This window comes from Linepithema humile, chromosome 3 (genome assembly GCF_040581485.1).
Source record: "Linepithema humile isolate Giens D197 chromosome 3, Lhum_UNIL_v1.0, whole genome shotgun sequence".
NCBI lineage: Eukaryota > Metazoa > Arthropoda > Insecta > Hymenoptera > Formicidae > Linepithema > Linepithema humile.
In genome coordinates this window covers 1,424,075-1,443,815 of record NC_090130.1, presented here as the reverse complement: position 1 = coordinate 1,443,815, position 19,741 = coordinate 1,424,075, and the positions used below count along the sequence as shown (strand labels likewise).

At 30.7% G+C, this 19,741-nt stretch overlaps 2 protein-coding genes and 1 long non-coding RNA gene across 4 annotated transcripts in view; 1 reads left to right on the top strand and 2 right to left on the bottom strand.

Annotated features, from left to right (window-relative positions):
• Window positions 1-205: 205 nt before the first annotated feature.
• Window positions 206-10,428, bottom strand: LOC105676529 (inactive ubiquitin carboxyl-terminal hydrolase MINDY-4B). 2 transcript variants are annotated; one of them, XM_067351306.1, is made up of 17 exons: window positions 10,331-10,428; window positions 10,067-10,220; window positions 9,881-9,937; window positions 9,323-9,424; window positions 8,626-8,852; window positions 8,428-8,527; window positions 7,668-7,855; window positions 5,986-6,606; window positions 3,680-3,765; window positions 3,253-3,470; window positions 2,850-3,057; window positions 2,303-2,368; window positions 2,007-2,077; window positions 1,733-1,883; window positions 1,408-1,607; window positions 912-1,061; window positions 206-608 (listed from the first exon to the last, which is right to left on the bottom strand). In XM_067351306.1, exons 8-17 carry the CDS (start codon window positions 6,113-6,115, stop codon window positions 518-520), a joined length of 1,371 nt encoding a protein of 456 aa, XP_067207407.1. In that variant the 5' UTR covers window positions 6,116-6,606; window positions 7,668-7,855; window positions 8,428-8,527; window positions 8,626-8,852; window positions 9,323-9,424; window positions 9,881-9,937; window positions 10,067-10,220; window positions 10,331-10,428; the 3' UTR covers window positions 206-517. The 2 variants fall into 2 exon arrangements, with proteins under 2 accessions (XP_067207407.1, XP_012229938.1); XM_012374515.2 differs by having other exon boundaries at window positions 206-563.
• Window positions 10,429-11,786: 1,358 nt separating this feature from the next.
• Xpc (DNA repair protein complementing XP-C cells homolog) lies at window positions 11,787-15,653 on the bottom strand. The gene is made up of 6 exons (XM_012374519.2): window positions 15,443-15,653; window positions 13,689-15,372; window positions 13,338-13,543; window positions 12,961-13,225; window positions 12,684-12,852; window positions 11,787-12,437 (listed from the first exon to the last, which is right to left on the bottom strand). The coding sequence occupies exons 2-6, from the start codon at window positions 15,357-15,359 to the stop codon at window positions 12,085-12,087; spliced, it is 2,664 nt and encodes an 887-aa protein (XP_012229942.1). The 5' UTR covers window positions 15,360-15,372; window positions 15,443-15,653; the 3' UTR covers window positions 11,787-12,084.
• Window positions 15,654-16,085: 432 nt separating this feature from the next.
• Window positions 16,086-19,741, top strand: part of LOC105676536 (uncharacterized) — an 81,285-nt gene continuing 77,629 nt past the window's right edge. The window contains exon 1 of the long non-coding RNA XR_001101401.2: window positions 16,086-18,973. This is a non-coding gene — a long non-coding RNA (uncharacterized lncRNA). The remainder of the gene's footprint in view (window positions 18,974-19,741) is intronic.

Genomic DNA, 19,741 nt, shown 5'->3' with positions numbered 1-19,741 from the left:
AGAAGACGTATCGTTTCCCACGCGATCGCGTGGCAGCTTCGGCAAGTGTTTGTTCATTGACTGAACGGTACATTCGATCGGAATATTCGATCTTTCTAGAAACAACTAATGGCGAATTTAGGTCATTCCAAATACATTTTTTTACAATATACATCTCACTTCTTTATAAAAAATAAAGAAGTCGAATAAAATTTTTTTTAAAGAATTTATAGTGTTAACAGCCATTTATTGACACATAAAACATTTTATAAAATAATAAAGCTTTTCTCGATCATCGTACAGGTACCTGCAAATACTATTTGAAAGCGCTAAAAAATATTTTATCACGCATGTAAAATTATGCGACACAAATAACTTCTACTTGTGTATTTAACAACAGTTGAAAGCCTTTGCTGAAGATTATAAGTATGCGCAGCGTTCAACCAACGCTGATCGATTAGCACATGGAATCACGGATTACACGAATTAACACAGCTTAATACAGAAAGGAGGTTTGATCGTCATCCTCTCGTATCGCTCACATCACCGGTGTTCCGTTCCATTGTATGAGAGCATCCTGCCACCTTTGGTGCAGCGTGGAACAATAAGTGGAAGAGATACCTTGAATTCTGTGTTGTTTGAGGTGACGCTTCAGCGATCTCGTGAATGTAGCGTGATTATTTAGTAATTGAGAAAACAATAGCGATCTCTTAAAGAAATTTCTGTCTTGCAGCAAAAAATTGTTTAAATTAATGGTGAAAGCAAAAAATTATTTCAATTGTGTATTGCACTGGGTTTGAAATATATATTCAGATATCTCGTGCAATAACGGAATCATCTATCAGTGTTTATGCTTTTTATGTATAGAATATATAAAAATGTTCGTAAAGATGCGAGAAGTAAAATTTATATTTATTATGTGAAATACTTACTTGGATCGAATGAGTTTTTCTAACGGTGTTGTGGCGATATCCATGGCTTCCATTGTTGCAGAATCTGATTTTCCGGAAGTCTCGTTTGCCCTGGTGTCCACCGTCAACGTAGCGTGACTGCCACCGCAGGTGAAATATTGGACCTCAAACCTTTAATGTATACAATAGACAATATTTCTTCGCGCCTCTCGAGAAAAAAATACTATTTATTTGTTCGTGTTCGAAAACTAGAGATGAATGCCGCCCGCCCCAAAATAATTTATTGGCTCGAGTTATCAATAACTTCCGTTTCTTATGTTAGATAAATATTTGCTACCGCTGCGAAGGCTTTATATGACCAAACCCAATTTGTAGTAGCTCTTTTATTCATAAATTGTGTATGTGATTATATCTTATAAGACTTTTTTAATCTGTTATTATGTGAGCGGAATATTTTTATGCAATATTATATATTGAGATAATAAATAAAATAAATAGTAAAATAAACGAAATATACCGTCGTTCTGCGTGATAGTTTCTCAGCAATTCTCGATTCGTGTTGAAGAGCACGCCGTGATGACCGAGACAAAGAGTCAGCCATATCGGTAGAGTGGGTGTCTTCAAGCGAGAACCTGGCTGTTTGCTCAAATTATTGTCGCCTTCGTGTATTAAGAATCCTACTTCGCTTCTTATAAGGACGCCCCATTGTGGTAGAGACTTTTTAAATTAATTATAAACAATAATATTAATTACATAGAATAGAATTAATTTAATAATCGTTTTTTTAAAATTAAATTAATTGCAATAGATAAAAATTATTAAAGATTAAAGGAATGACTTACGTATGTATTTTCATCGCCAACGTGAACCACTCCGTTGTGGAGATGCGGTGAAACACGACCAGTTAAAGTGAGGACGATGACGCTAATTGGGCCTTCTTCCGGACATCCACCGAGAATCGATGCCTTTGGATCTTCCAAATCACTCTGAACTCTGATTAAATTTAGTATTTAAATACATTACTTAAAGTACCATTCGTGTTTGACTGTCCAATTAAGGTAATTTTTATTCTTTTTTAACCGGAATAAAGAATAAAGAAAAAACAGAAAAGCTTACTTTGAAAGGCTTCTCGAGAGAACGGCACTGTATAAAAGTAAAATCGCACCGGCTCCACCTTCGTCGTGAAACTGGAAATACACAAGTATTCTCATTAATTTTAAACATAAATTTATTTTAAAGATAATTTTATTACAAAAAATTGATACTTTTAATTAATAAAAAACAATTAAAATTTGAGTTTGAAATAAAAATAGTTATGTAACTCTTCGATTAAGTAATGCTCGACATTGTCCATGTGATATATTTGATATCAAATTCGCAAAGCACTTCAGTTTATCACAGTAAACACTCACCAAGTACAAGTACCTCTTGATAAATATCTCAAGATCTTCCAAGGAATTGAATTCAAAGAGGTGCAGCTAGAATATACAAAGCCACCGTTCAAGATCAGTTAAATTTGATAACGTTGTAGAACATAGATTATTATATCGCATTTGGGATTATATCAGCCGCACAATCTTGAAATTATTCCTAACATGGTTGGTAAAATATCAACGCTGTAATTTGACATACTCTGTTTCGTGGCATATTAATTGTATGAGAAAGCGTAAGTTTCACTCCATTCTTTCTTTATGTAATAGAGATAAAATTAATGTACCAATGCACAATTAAATTGTTTCACTAAAGAACATTAATTTTGTCACATCTTATCTTTCTCCTTTAAATTAATACTTTTAATAATTTAATTGAAAAATTGATTATCTATTAATTATATACAAACATTAAAATTATTAATATAAATAATTTACTTCTTAAACATATTTTTGTTCCATTATAAAAGTATAGTTTTAGTGAACATTTGTTTCAATTTACTGAGGCAGAAAGTAATGAAAAACATACTGTTTCTGTTAATCCATCTTGAAAATATCGCACATTATGTTGAAGATAAGGTATATCCTGTGGCAGAACCACCACGGCCTTTGGCACGGTGTTGCTGACGACATTTGAGCACGTGGATACGGAGAAGCCACCGGTGCAGCGCCAAATAATCTCCGATATTGCAGAAGTCAGCACTTCGATTTGTCGATCGTATGAAGGTTTCAGCAAACTACAATCAGAAAAAAATTTCCTTTACGAATTAAGTTATTCTACACAAAAATTAATAGTGTATATAGATACTTAATAATAGATTATTATTTTTTTACTATAATATATTTATGTTCAGTAAAATTTTCTAATTTAGTTAACAAAAATTTCCTTTACATACACATAGAATAATATAATATGTATTAAAAATACTTACTCTTCGGGATTTACGCGTTGATCTTGCCTGTTGCACTTAAATAAAAAATGTTTTAACATGACAGCCTGCACTGCAGTGACGAGGCCTCTTGTTGTGTTCCTAGGCGCTCTCAATCCAAACGCCAAACTCTGTCCATATGGTCGTAAAGTCAGTCCGGTCCTTGCCCATTCAATCTTAGGTGGAGTCGCGCAGGAACCGAAGACTAATGTCCTCAAAGCCTGTAATAGTGTGACTCGTAATACAACGAGAAACTGAGAATATAATAAAAAATATTGCAGTCGCCGGAAATATTCGCGCCGGAAATTTATAAAATCAATATTTTATAAATTTAATTAAATTTATAAGTAAATTAAATTTTTATCGAAAACAAATTATATGAATCTTGCAAAATTTTTCATTGTGTTCATAACATGCATTTCAAGATTACCATGCATGTTTCTTCGTCGATGGGTTGTCCGCCGATTACCGGTACTTTTGGCAGAGTTCTCGTATTACGTGGATAAAGTATCCTTTCTGAAACATACAAAGAAAATATATTTCAGAAATAAAACGGATTCTAAAACTAGATGTTCTTTTACACCTGGATACCGCTCGTCGGGTTCGGCCATGAGAGCAGCGCATCGAGCTGCTCGAGTTGACAGTAACATCTTCCTTGAAATATTCTTAACGCTGCGATATTAAATGTATCCAAAGTATTACTTATTGTTATTCCACAATATTATATTGAGCTTACTGGAAAAATATCGGACCAATTTCCAAATTTTTTAGTTTTTTTAGAAAAAGATGTTATAAAGTAATTACATCAGCTCATTACATGCATGAACACCTTGAAATTAATGTGAACTTTTCGGATATTGTTTTCTGTTTTATTGTTATCTTTCAAATAAATATTTCTTATATATCTTTCACATAAATATTTCTAGCAACAATTTTAGTCTCAATAATCTTTCATTTATTACGTTTAATGCTGTTTATTTTTTGGTACTCGATATGTATAAAAAGTACAGCGCGAGCATGAAATGCAAGAAACGCTTTTAGACAAGGGCGATTTTTAGGCGACTTTGCTCGATGTCACCTGACGGTACCACGCCGGTAGGATATCGAGTATCAATTGAGATCATGCCGGAATCCGCACATCCCTTTATATAGGTTCTGATATGCGGTGCTTGTGCGTGCAGGCATCTCGCAAAATACGTTGTGACGTCGAAACTGATCGTGCACGAAAGGTGTCAATTCGAATGCTCGAAAGGACACGCCGGTTGGAAGCGATAGACATGCCCTACTAATGTCTATTTGTCATGTCGCATTCCGGGTTGGAATTTGAGTTCACGTGATTTCATCCGTGCGACCATTGGCGTAACTGAAACACCCCCGAGGATTTCCTTCAGGATCAAAAAATAAAAAAATAAAAATAAACAGAATAGAAGAAAAAAAAAACAGAAAAAAATAAACAAAGAAAAAAATATAGATAAAAAAAGAGAGTAGAAAATAAAGAATAAAGAAGAGAAAAATAAAAAGAGATCAGAGCATTTTTTAAACGCATTATTATCAAAAGTGTTATAAAACTTAGAGATCAATTAAAAATTAGAATAAAGTTTCATTAAAATTTTTGTAGAGCGGGTGAGGGCTAATAATACATTACGCCGTTGCACGTAGCAATGGCCGAAGTTACCTAAGTTTCTGTATTTCTCACGTTTTTGTTATATGGCGAGTGTTTTAGGAGGCGATAAAGTTTAACACGGTGCTTTGTACACGAATGCAGGATATGAATGTGTTTGGGTCTTTAGACTTCTCGCGTGTACGTCAGGCATATCTGCGGAAAGCATACAGAGGGAAATTCAGAATAAATATAGGAACAAGGTTTTTGCTTAGACAAGTTGATTGTCGTGAGTTGCGATATTAAAAACTGATATGATACAAATTGACGAGTGGAGAAAATGTTAATTTTTTTTTTTTTTTAAACTTTTGTTAATGTTATTGATCAGTAAATCCATTTAATAATTAGATGTAAGATACAAGAGTAGAAGTTACACAATTCTTTCTCTGTGGACTTAAAAAAGGCACATCTATAGAAAAAAGATAATTTTTAAGAAAGATAATTTTTTATAGATACGTATATTATTCGCGGCCTTTCAACTACTCTTCATAGCTCGAAAGCAATCGCATGTTCGCGTGCAATCAAGATATCGGATTACGAATTCGCGCCGGAACGGCCATCTGCATTCGGCGATTGCACATCCCGATATATCGCGCCCCTAATTTACATTTGCTAGGTGCCTCTCGAGGAGAGGCATACCTATCGATCTATTCGACTGTTTGCGTTCCTGCAGTATATACGCTTCTACATCTATAGAGTTGTACCTAGTTATATCTTTACCCTGATTACTCTGTGTTTTCTTAACGAGGAAATCAACTCAAGTTGAAATGCGGGAAAGCCAAAGTTATAGTGAGAAGTTATAGTGCATGTGCTGTATTTGACTAAAAACTTTTAGAGCGAAATAGAAAAGTAATGCTAATGAGAATTTTTAGCTTCTTTCAACTGCGTTAAATTTTTTTTTATAAAAATTAATAAATCTTTATGTGCAGTTAGTAAAATTGTAATTTTTAATGACAAATGATAGATTTTCTTGTAAAATTATTATTGCAAAATATAGTGATTTATTCAATATTAATATACTTAATATTTATCTCATTTATAAGATATAAATGCATAATTTTTGTCTAGATTCATACCTCTGTCTCGAAGATAAGGGGGTAACTTCTCCTTCCGCATCTCCCTACAATGTCGCTTATCACAGATAAGTGTTGCATCAGCCACGGTAGCGTCTTTCTCTTCTGGCATGTTGGATGCGGATTCCGCCATTTGTTGAACTTGTTTCTCGTATCCAGAATTTAAATTACGTCGTGACACAGTTTTTCAAATTACTAATAGTCGTGCGCAAACAGATTGCTCCAAAATCATCGCATATTCCTTTTCTGTATCAACAATAATTACATGTCAAGTTTACTCGCTGAAACATTTCTTCAGATTGGAAAGTGTACGCATTCTTCCACTTTATTTGTCAAAATTTATGATCCACAGTCTGATGCAGTTCGACGGTCCATAAAACGCCACTCGTTTCCATTCAACGATTGCTCCTTAACCGGCATGACTTCCGCAAAAACGCGTCGACTCGCTCACAGCGGTGTTTTCACATATTCTCATTTTGCTTGCCGAAGATGGATTGACAGAATGTAAGAAAAATTCCATATATTCCTTGCATTGTTCACAGTTTCTCTCGATGGTTCCCTGATAATGAGACTTTGACATCCATGCATAAAAATTGGAATACGAAACTCTGCGTATGCGGCAATCTGTAAAATGTCAGTGATTTAAATGCGCATGTTAACTGCAACCGCGGGCAACGACCGCGAAAAAATTCTGAAAGTTTATTATCATGAAATTTCATCGTTTAAAGTCATTAATTATTTTTTTCTTATTGCGTATATTATGTACTTTTGTATAGTGCATATTGTAATATTTACTCTATTAAAATTTTTGTGTATTTTCTCACAATTAATTCATATAATTATTCCATAAAATAAATCGCCTTTTTACTATAATTTGAACTGTATTAATTAAGATATTTTATTATATTTTGTGTTTTTAAGCGTATTATATTGACATTAAAATGCAAACTACGTATATGTATATGTAGTTTGCATTTTATGATCACGGTTTTTCAGAACAATTTCTATTTATTTTGTATTAAAGTAATAATTATATTATATTTAAATCACACTGAAATTGTATGTATAATTCACATTAGACACTTGTTCATACATTTAACACATCGGCATAAATTCCGAATATCTAATTGAGCCACTTCAAATTTTGACGAAAGTATTGTTTGTACTCTCATTGACTTGCGATAACTGACAGACTGCCGTCAGACGTGCGGCTAGAAATAATAACCCTAACTAACACCCCCGTGCTGACTCAGCTCATTGCGCCGCGCGAGCTTTCTATACAGGGTGGCCAAGAAAGGGCGCGATCAATTTTACCGCATAATTTATTATAATAATTATTATCTCTCTCTCATGTGCCAGTTAAGAAAAATTATTAATCAACAGTTGGATAAGATTCAGCAGAAAAAAAAACCGAAAAAGATGATTCTTCACTTCTCTCTTGCAGAAGTTATACAGATCTTTAACTTTTTATCAGATTTTAAATTAAATTTTTTAAATGACAAAGTTCTCCGTAAACAATTCTGAGATTGAAATATCCGAAATCTTTAGATGAATAAATGTGAATGTCGGTGAAAGATTAAATTACTTGACAAATTATAAAATAGATGCCCGGTTAAAAGAAATTATTCACTTAATTGTTACACGTGTACTGACGACTTTGATGTGCCCGAATCATGCTTTTATACCTGCGTAGCACCTGGTATATACCAACTTTACACCTGAGCTGAATTCGGCACAAATGTACAGAATACGGATCGTCTTATCTTATAGATTTATCGGGGCTGCGCATCTTTGCATGCGTTTCGTGCTGTTCTCGTTCGAGTTTTATAGACAATCGGAAATGAAGTTGCAGTCAAAAACGGCTGTAATAAAACTGTAACATAAAAAGAAGAAAATAAGCCACTTACGTTTTTCCGGATTAAAATGATAAAAGTATGATTGATTATATGAACACTTCATAAATCTGTTATTAATTATAATATTGCATGAGAGTGAAGTGATACAGTATTTAATTGTTATGTCTTGTTGTGCGGAATAATGTGATAAATAGTATTCATTGAAATGTGAGAAAAGTTTTGTACAAAAAATTATAGTAATGTATACTATTATTGTAATAAATTTATTGTATTGTATTTATGTATTACACCTACACATGTCTTTCAGATGTTTTCAAGACATGCGTGTTGTTTGGGTTAGCTCATTTCAGCGTCATTTAATAGATAAATAATTCTACAATCGTATAATATCCACACAATATTTCTAATTTCTCAAAAATCACTCTAGGGATTATTAGATTAAGCTATTATATTTTTAGAATTTTCCGTATAATATTACATTGAAGATTAAAAATAAAAAAAAGATTCAATTAGACGATCTGTTTGACCAAATCTTAATACGTGAGGCATAACAAGGAAGCCGAAGAATCGTTAAAATTGATTTCCTCACCGTTCTCGCAAGTCCAACTTATCGTTCGTTCCTAATTGCCAATTTCCTGATCATCATTCGTAAGTCTGCGCTCGAACGAATCTAAGTTCAAGTTCGCGTTCTGAAATAGATATGTATTCCGCTAGTGGTCTACTACGAAGATGTACTATCAAGGTATTGGTGCATATGTGTGTGTGCAGATATGCACAGCACTCATACCGGTCTGGTGTCGGTGCAAATATGAAATTGGACGGCTAAAACCGTGTGGCGTAGTACCAGGAGCGGTGCAATGCATGCACACGTGCGAGTGCAGCGGAACGAACGAGAGGCAAGCTTAATGATCGATCAGCTCCGCACGAATTACGCCAAGCGAAACGGAGATCATATATCTCGTGCGCGGATGATCGATCGCTGACGTCTGCCTCGGAAAATGGAAAACTGTAATTCTTCGAAAGAGAATGTACTGTTCTCTGTTTGTAATACCGTGCAATGTTGAATGCATGCTTATAATGCAGTGTTATTGTTCAAATTATACAGAAATTCTAGTAAAAATGCATATTGTACGAATTGTCCATCAATTAAAAATGCAAAAATGTGTGTTTATTTTTTTATGAATATTTATAATTATTATAACATATATTTATTATCTTCCAAATTTAAGCTTACACTTTAAATATTCCAACTTTAACTGTAATTCAATAAATAAATTCTTTCAAAAATTAAATTTTATTTTTTCTTAGAAAAAAAAGACTGTTAAGAAAATATAAATTGTAAAAAAATAACTTTCTAGAAACAAAATATATTATGAATTTAAGAATGCAATTGCATTTTGATATAATATTAATTAGAAAATTTTTCAATGAATTAATAATTCATTTATTTATTCTTGTGAATTAAAACGAAGTTTGTTACACACCTTTTGATGCTTCAGTCTAGTAAGATGTAGAATTTGCCAGTGAGACATTTGTCATTCCACCTTTTTTCTTTGCCTTCCAATACATGTCCTTTCAGTTCTGTACTATATAAAAAATTATTTGTAAATTTATGTCGTCTAAAGTTCGTTATATTTAATGATGAAGAGAAGCTATTTACAAACACAAAGTTGTTAAACTATAAAAAATTGAGTAATGTTTTTTATTAAATCAATTATATGTATATTTCTACTTTTTTTATTATGTAGTGTATATATTATTTTTTCTCAATTAAGTAATATTGTAAAATTTAATAAATTATCTAAAAATATCTAAAAATTGTAAAGATAAAAAAATAACCATTTCTATATATAAATAGTATTACAATGGCTATAAAAAATATAATAGCTTTGTCATTTTTAAAATTGTATTGTTAAATAAATTAATATCTAATGCAATTTATATAAATTACTTCTATTTTTTTGAAGTATAACAAATTTACATATCTTTAATGAACATTGAAATACAAGTGCAATTTACGTCAAAGACTTTATCAAAATTACCTTATAATCGATCCTTTCATTCTGCTCTGAACTTTTACTAACTGCCACTGAAGCTAACTGTAATATAAAATGCTGTTGTAATATTTGCGATTACAAGTAAATATTGAGATTTATGGGTTAAAACAATAGTAAGTTTGGGTGATATCACACTGTAGCGTCATTACAAAGGAGAAACCTGAAACTAACCTGAACCAGTTTCCAGAATGGTTTTCGTGATTATTCGTGATCCGGAGAATTAATAGAAGCTCCACCTAAGGCAAGTGTATGCTTGCCCAATGATGATAAATTAAGCCGCCTAATTCCGAAGAAACTGTTTCTTTAAAGAAAGGTTAATTGCGTTCTGTGAACATAATTCATTATTAAAGAATAAGAGAATAATGTAGTGAATTGATATGTTAATTTTAGATGTCTCAATTTCAACAAAAGAGCAAAAGCTTGTTAATAGCTTACCATGCATCTTCTCCCACATTGTGTACAAAAAAATAAAGCTTGACAAAGGAAAGAGGAGAGGCTAATATTTTAAAAACTAGTCATCTAATCAGTGTACTTGTTAGTCTTTTTGAGAACGAATCAGAAGTTGGCTAATATGTATGACGAATTTCTATCTGATGTGCTCATTGGCTGTCAAATAGGAATTTTCTAATATTTTTATAAAAATATGTCGGCCCTTCAAATGCTCTTTATCTAATAACCAATCAAATCATTCGATACAAATTAAAGTATTATAACTGAAATGTTTTGCGCGCTAAATGAGACATTCGTAATTTTTCCGTGTGCATGTGTGAATCGTAGCTGCGTCATTCGAAGAATTTTGTAAGTATTTATTGTATTATAATATTAACAAACGTTTTGAATATCGATAAATTTAGAATAATATATAGCATTGATCACTAATGAATATTCAAACCAGATAAATTTGGGATACATTATTAATAAAAGTGCATGAAATATTTTTGGAGCTAGTGGAAGAGTCCATTTTTGATGAGATGCACTTTTGATGAGATTATTATATAAAAATATTTCATATCTAGCGTTCTAATTGTTAATATCATATTCATTTTTCGTAGTTACATTGTGCTTATATCTTTAATAAACAAAGATAATTAAATTTTAGAAAGAAAATAAAAAAGTATAAGATTGCAAGTACACGGAACAGTCCATTTTCAAGAAGCAGACACGAGTGGTTTAATGAACATCGTAAATTGTTGATCGGCATTCGTGAATTGTTGCTGCGCCAATTGCAATAAATTTGTTAGATAATGGGAAAAATCCGATCTTCAGGTAATTTGTTTATTATAAAATTATTTGTTATTAATATTGAAGCGTATATCGCAATATATATATTGTTGAAAAGTCGTTGCATAAAAATAGAACAAAAACTCATATTCATGGTTGGCTTCAAACCACAAGCGAATAGGGTTGCATATTTATATTTTTTCTGGCAAACTTCGATTAAAATATAAAAACGATTTGAGATACAAAGAATACTCCAATAATATTAGAATAACAAAAAAAAATATAAAATATTTGTAATAATGGGAGAATAAAATTCGATCGCGATCAAGCTGATGAAAAATCTTGAGTTGCATATATTGAAATATAATAAGAAATTATTTATAAAGATAATAATCAATAATGCACGATAATAGAAATATATAAATATTTATTAATAAATAATATAAATATTTCAATAAAATGATTAAATAATTTTTTGATATATAAAATAACATTAATAGTAATGATATTAATAATAAGCATAATAGCAAAATAGAGACAATAATTTAAAAAATTTTCTTTTGTTCAAATATTACAAATTCAACACAGATATTGATCTTTTGTTGATAACGGTAGTTATCTTTTGTTTTAAGGAAAGTGGAGAAAAGTGAAGGAGAGATTATATATTACATTATATTGTAAAAATAATTTAATTCGTACAAAAAGTGTTGACAGCAAGTTTATCAATCGTACAATACCCAAACAAAATTAATAAATATCAAACGGGGCTTATTATCAAGAATGAAACTTTATTCGGTTATTATAGAAATGTCATTAAAAAACCTGCTTTAACAATAATTGAACATAAATATTGGATATAACAGTATGCAGTCCGAATAAATGATCATTCTAGATAATAAGATTTTTATATTTTATATAAGATAATAAGTTTTCTTATTAACGTGTAAATAATGATTTTTTACATTTTATTAAGTCTTAGACTTTTTTACAGTGCCTTTTCGTTGTTTTGGACGTTTGTTTGACTGATCTGTTTTTGATTCTTCTTGAAACTCGTATTTTTGTGACAATTTCTCTTTAATAAGTAATCCCTTAATGAGTTTTTTCCAATTGCCGTAAATCCTCTTCTCTCTTTTCTCAGTGGCACGTTTAGCTGCCTCGACTTGTTCTGTTTCCCAAGCTTCTCGCAATACGTCTTCATATTCAGCACACACAACACAGCCCTCAATGGCTGGTACGGCACCCATACAACCAAAATTGAAACCCACCACTGCGGTTGCGCAATCTATGTTTAGTTTCCGGGCAATACGATTCAATCCTGGAACTATAGATTCCCACATAATATACTGTAATTTCACCCTGCGACTTTGTAAGAAAATATAAGTTTGAAATTCTTTTAATATTTTTTAGATTTTCTAATTTTTATATATTATACAAAACAGTTGTCAAACCACATATATGATGTCTTTTTCATTAAGAATATAAAATAATGCAGAGACAAATTAATCATTAAAAATTGTGATAAGCAAACAGGTATTGTACTTAACAAAGAAAGATATGCTATACTTACGATTTATGTGTACTGTGCCTTTCGGAAGCATACATTTTTTAAACAAATCTACATTTCCGAATGCGTTACGTGGCACAATACCATCTTTAGCCTCTGGTGGCTCATACTCTGTAGTTTGCCATTCTCCGAATAATTCTAGTGCTGAATCCTTAATTTTCATGCCTGAAAGCTACACAAAATTTTTGTAGTATTTTTTTTATAAACAATAGTTTTTATAAAACGCGAAAAAAAATTTGGTTTTATAAAATTCTAAGGAAAGATATTAGCACAATTTTACCTTGTCATACTTTGGCAGTGCTTTAACTATTTTATAAGCATCTTGCTTCGGTTTAACTACTCGAGCATGTTTTAGCCAAGTTTCTCGCGAACGTAGCGTGTGCACGCAATATCGCGAATAGATGGCTTCACCCGTTTTCAAATGTCCGAGTGGTACGCAATCCGGTGGATACAAGGCTTCATATTTGAGCAAGTGCCTAATTAATACGTATAATGGATGTCCCTTGCATTCGCTAACAGTTTTTGGCAATGGCTGTTCTAATTCTCTATAAAAACAAAGTTGCATTTTATTATGAATCAGTAGTATTATAAGTTTTTTTAAATATTTAAGATAAATTTAAAAATGTATAAATTAGCAAGAAAAAGAAGAAAACATACTTTTGTAAAAGTAACTCATCCTCCTGTTTAGATATGGCTGTTTCCTTTTCTTGCCAATAAGTTAAGGTTTCAATCCACCATTTCTCATCAATACGCTGTTTACGTGTAACAGAAAGCCATTGTGGACAATAGCGTCGTGTGACATCCTTTATTAATCCCTCCGAGTTGTATGCTATAACATATAATACTGGTTTGCTCGCCTTTTTCTGAAACATAATATCACTAATATTACAAATAATATCGTTAATATCATTTATATACAAATTAACTATAGTATCATAATTACAAAAATAAATTTTTGTTTTTCTTTTGGATTATTGGTTACATATATTTATATGCATATATACTTACATATATTTCAGTCACACAATCCACATTTGAATCCATCACATTTACACATATCCAGCATCCTTTAGATTCTACATATACCTCAGCCCATACATCTTGCCTCTTTTTTAATTTGTCATTATCTTCTTCTTCATCCTGGGATGCTTGGTTCTTCTTTTTGTTCTTTTCATTAGATGTGGTGACTGCTTTATTGTTATTACTGCGTTTTCTTTTTGGCTTGCTAAATAATTTTTCTTCTTCCTCCTCTTCTTCTGAATTAGAATCAAAACTACTACTTTCTGATCGTCTTCTGGACTTTTGTGTTTCAGGTTGATTATTTTTCGAATTAGTTTGTGTATTGTCCTGTGGTTTATTCACTGCTGATGCAACATGTGTTTTACGAGGCCTTAAACGTCTTGGAGATACATCAATATTTCCTTTTTTTGAACTTGTGGAAGTTGCTTTAATATCTTTTGATGTAGAAGCACTATCTTGGATAGATATATTATTTACTTTATCTTTGTTCTTCTTATTATAAGAGTACTTTGAACGCAGAATCTCTGCTGCCTTTTTCTTCGCTTCTTCATTAGCATTTCTTCGAGCATTTTCACTATTTTGAATTATATTCTCATTCTTGAGATCCTTCTTTGAGTCTGTACTTTTTTTTCCTTTAGACAACTTTGCCTTTGTTTTTGATTCTTTTGGTTCTTCTTTAATTTTGTCATTTTTTTTCGCTGTACTTGTTTTAGGCAATAATTCATTATAGGTTTTTACAAGTGGTGGATTGAGAGACAATATTAAACGACAATGTAAACCAATAGCTCGTAGTATTGCTACATATAGTATTATTAATTCCCTGTAATTGAAAATTTTCTTCTCTGCTATTCTTTTTAACAGTGTTTCTTTATTTATGACAACTTCGTTATCACCAGGTTCTATTGTAAACATATTTCTAAACCATTTTGTAAACTTTGTTAGATATGTCAAATCAAAATTGTTTTTTGGATAATTATGTTTTGAAACAAGAGATACCACTGTTGACATGATCTCAGGATCATTTGCTTGGTGATTCAAGTAAAATCCATGCGCCAACCAACAAAGTCGAGCTGCTTTTTCTATAATTATTTGGTTGGTTTTCAGTTTCCTTCTTAAAATCGCAGCTAGATCTGATTCCTTTTTGGAAGATGTTTTCTTCTTGAAAACACTTGTGCCTGGCAGAGTTATTTTAATACCTTCTTTAGGTATAGTATAATCATCAGGACGTTTAACATCCTCCTCCTTTTTCTCTTCATTATCCGTGTCTTCATCATTTTCAGGAAGTGCATGTATTCCAGTTTCTCCTTGAAGCAAAACTGCATTTATTTCATCTGATATATTATTTTTTTTAACATTAACTGTTTTTATATTTTGTAGATTATCGTTGGAGGAATGCTGCTTCTCATCATTGATATAAGTCTTCTGCGAAGCTTCCAGATTCTTGACCACTTCAGAAAACAGTTCAATACCGTTGTTCTCAGGAACATTTGTGAAATTATCATTGTCGCTGCTCTCATCTTCGCTACTGTCCTCCTTCAAATTCAGGTTAGTCTTTGTCGCCGGTTTAATTGTAAAGAAACTTGCTGTCAGCTCATCGTTTGGCGTAATACCAGTAAAATCATTACTACTGTCAGAACTGTCATCATCAGAATCACTCATACTGCGTGTTATTCTGCAAAATAGAATCCTTTTGTTCTCTCTGACTATCTTTTATTTTATCCCTTATTATTATTATATATTACCTCACTTGATTTCCTTTATCCGTGAAATTTATTTTTCTGGTACCGCCAATAGATACAGAACGACTGCTTTTATATAATGTCAATGTATATTAAGAGGGTAAATCTATATTAAACAACACGTGCGAGCACTCAATACACATTGTTACCAAGGATTAGGCAGGATTAGCCAAAATGCGCGCAGATGCGCCACCACAAAATAGTAAGCTATTTCTATTATTATCTTCGAATGGTACATAATATATTTAACTTATAGTATGCTAGTTTATCGATAATTGTTAATATAGTAGACATGATAAAATTTTGCACTTGTTTTCAAATGAATCTCATTGATAAACAGTATTACTAGGTGTGAGATTTTCTTTCTTTAAAAAAAAATCTATAATAATGATTATTTAGTTTTAATTAAATACATTTTTTATAAATGTGTTTAAAAGTTTACACAATAGAAATTTTAAATTGTAGAAATTAAAATTAAAAAAAAATTAATGTTATTAAAATATTGTATTATTTTGTTGAGAAATTTTTTATCAGATATAAAAATAATGCAAAAATAAATTGAAATAAAATACAAATATTTGCAATACTGTCGACTTTACAGTAACAATATTTTTATATTTATACTCTAACTCAACAGAATGTTAGGAATGTTGGCAGATTGACAGCAAATTTGTCAATCTGCCAATGTTGCTAACATTTGGCTATCTGGATAAGTTAGATGTATAGATATTAAAATAAATATTTTTTCACGATAAAATTTGATGTAATTTTATCGAAACTTTGTTTAAATTTATTGTTATGTTTAATATGTTGTTATATTTTGCAACAGATTTTTTATTAAAGTATTTCTATAAATTTTATCAATTTTTGAAAACTCTATAGGAAAACAATATTGTTTGATTAAACTCTTATTTCATAAACACTTCATTAACCAACATTTTATTTTATAAATGTGCACTTTAAATGTCATTATAAAAAACATCACGTGCAACAATTCTTTATAATATATTTTATGCATTTGTTTGATTTTGGCTCTCTCTTGTAACAATGCTAATATACCGACTTTTCGTGGATGTGATGGATAGCGCGTAACTGCGACATGAAAGCCGGTTTACTTGCCGTTCATTTATTCTACGCTCTACGTGTGACAGTGAGATATACATATCTACAATATCCGTGCATAACAAACAATGGAGATTTTATGAAATATTACTGTAAAAAAAGATTTCTCCTTGGAGAAATAGTGCGGCACGTGTAGTGTGATGGAAAGAAACGTGTTCTAAATAGGAGAAATTAAATTCATGCGACGGTACATGAATTTTACAACAGGTTTTTGCTGCATCTATATTCAGATTTACTGACATCAGATGATTTCTGAGATCATAAATCACTTTAAAATTAAAATGCAAAAATTAAATGGTTTGATGCAAGAAAATAATTCTCTTATTGATATTGAATTATTGAATAATAATTCCATTATTGACTTTCTCAAAAATGTCAAATTTTAAATAATTTGTGTTTTTTGAATATATGACATTATTTTTAAGATAAACAACATGCTTAAACAACGATCTGTTATTATAATGATTTGAAATGGCATCGGGAGATATGTTTTTCTTTATAAAAAAAATTTTACTTTAATACTTTTTTAAAACAGTTCCAACGGTACAATCGTTGCCAAAAATATAGAAAGTAAGTGGAATTAGATGTATACAGAAATATGGTAGAAAATAACAAACAAAACAGTTTTCGTTTCACTGTATTTTCCACATGCAAATGACGATATACTTCTTACTGCTGTCTTTCTGCTCTTTATGCATTATATTAAATTATGTTATTTTTGTCATAAAATTATTCAACAATAACGTAGTAAATGTCGTGAAATTTAAATGTGGTTTTTATAAATATTTATCTAATTATATTCAATTTTTTATAAATTTTTTGAAAGTAGTTTTTCTATAATTAAACAAAATTGTCTGATTTTTGTTTGATTAACCTATAAAAATTATTCAATAAATGGCATGTTAAATGAAAGATATTTTAATAACTAAGTGATAAAAAATTCTAAAAGAATGTGAGATAATGCCTCTGATATTGTATACATTTATTTCTTAAAGTTTCAATATATCGTTGAAACCACCTTAAATCACAGTGCCTTGTGTATTTTACTGTAGCAAACTTTTTAATTACAAACTATTGAAGAAACTATAGAGTATTATAATATTATCAAATCTTTCTGTAAGCATAAATTTTTGGACGATGTTTTGCTATTAATTCTTTTTAGCACAATACTTAACGAAAATTCAAGAATACGTTATTATTCATTATATCTTATTGATAATTTTCAAAACATCAAACAAATTTTATTTAAATTTTTATTTGCAAACACGATTAAAGTGAAATTAATTAATAAACGACATTTGGACCACGTCAGTCTATTAATAGCTCACGAGTTTTATTTTTTATAATTTTGAACTTTGAACTTTTTGTTCTTGTCTGGGACTCTGTAAATTTAATCATCGTGAGTAAGTCTAAAGTTATCAATGTTTCGAGGTTGAAAGAATTGTTTTTTTTTGCTGGTTTGACCTCTAGCATTAGTGATAGATATGTAGTGGTGAAGCGCAGTGAGATGGATTTTATACAGAAGGTATGTGTCTTGCAGTTTCTTGGTCGCTGACCATGAATGGTGGATATATATAAATTATTCCGATGGAAGGGTACACGCAAATGCTTATAAATAATGAGAAAACATATGCGACCGCTTGCTCCTTTCGCGGTTTTAGTGACCGTTTCTCTACATGCATGCATCGCCTGCGGCGATTTATCGGAGCACGTCGAGTTTGTCAGTGGATGCATCTCGCGCACCTGCACCTCCTGAATACGGTTCGACGTAGTGGATAATTACTACGACCAATGGCCGATGCACAATATCTAAGTGCATTTATGTGTGAAGCAAGTGCCGACATTTGCTTTGCTTGGTTACGTTTCGAGTTCGATGTATGCCATGCTATGCTTTCCAATAAATTGTCAATATTATTTGAATAGAATATGCATGATTTAGATACAGGCTTCATTATCATTAAAGAAGAGAGTGAGAGAGAGAGAGGTGGGAAAGGGAGGAGAGCTGCAAAATCTGTAGTTTATTTGAAATTAAATATATTCTTTTTGACAACTTTTTAATTGTCAATGTTATACACGCTATATGATAATTTACGGCTTTAATGGTGAATAAGCTATATGTCCTATAAATGTAAAAAGTTAATTTAAAATTATACAACAAATAAATTTGTAATAGTGAAAGAAAAAGATATTTCAATTTTTTTAGTTTTAGTAACTTGAAAATTAGCGCTTTGATGTTATAGCGAAAAGTATTTTTTTCAGATTTGGGATCAACTATCCATGACAGAGAGAGACGGTGAGGAATGCTGGGATACCCCTAAAACATCCCATACCTTGCACGTGTGGTATTTACGATAAAGGCATGTGTATAAAGTTACCGAAATCAAATCTTTCGAAATCTTTCGCAGCTATCGGGTAAGTTATCATCAATCACGTATATATATACATATAAATTTGTGAAAATCTGCAAATATTAAAATTATTTGATACTCGTGACTGCATTTCGTATCGTCATTATGGTTCTTTCGCGGATCTTGTTTTCTCAGAGGAAACAACTCGTAATTATATTATAATGTAATTTTAATGAAATTATTAACAAGAGATTATAGAAATGAAGAAAAATATATTTTTTTACCACGTGGAGATTTTTCTACGAGTTTAAAACGTATATTATAATCTTTTTATACTGCAAATTTTCAACTTTTACAAAGTTTTTTTTTTACAGTGCTTTTCACATTCTAGTAGCTTCATTACATACTTTTTTATAAAGTATGTGCTTGTAATTCTACGTTCTTGTTTTTATTATTGAAATTATACATTTAAAATTTAAAAAAATGAAAAGTTATTGCGTATAAAAAGAAATGTTGAAATTAAAATTATATAAATAGATTATATATATTACATATATCTCGTATATATATAATAGATAAATAAAAAATTATATAGAAAATGTTGAAAATTAATAATTTTTATATATATGAAGTTTTATCAATATTAATATATAATATTCATTAAGTACAACTTCGTATATGTAAATTATTAATCTCCAATATTTTCTACGTAATTTTTTATCTATAAATATTTTGTATCTATAAATACAAGATATATGTAATTGTATATGTGATCCATCTATATAATAATTTAATAGGTATTAATAAATTTATATCTTAACAAACATACTTG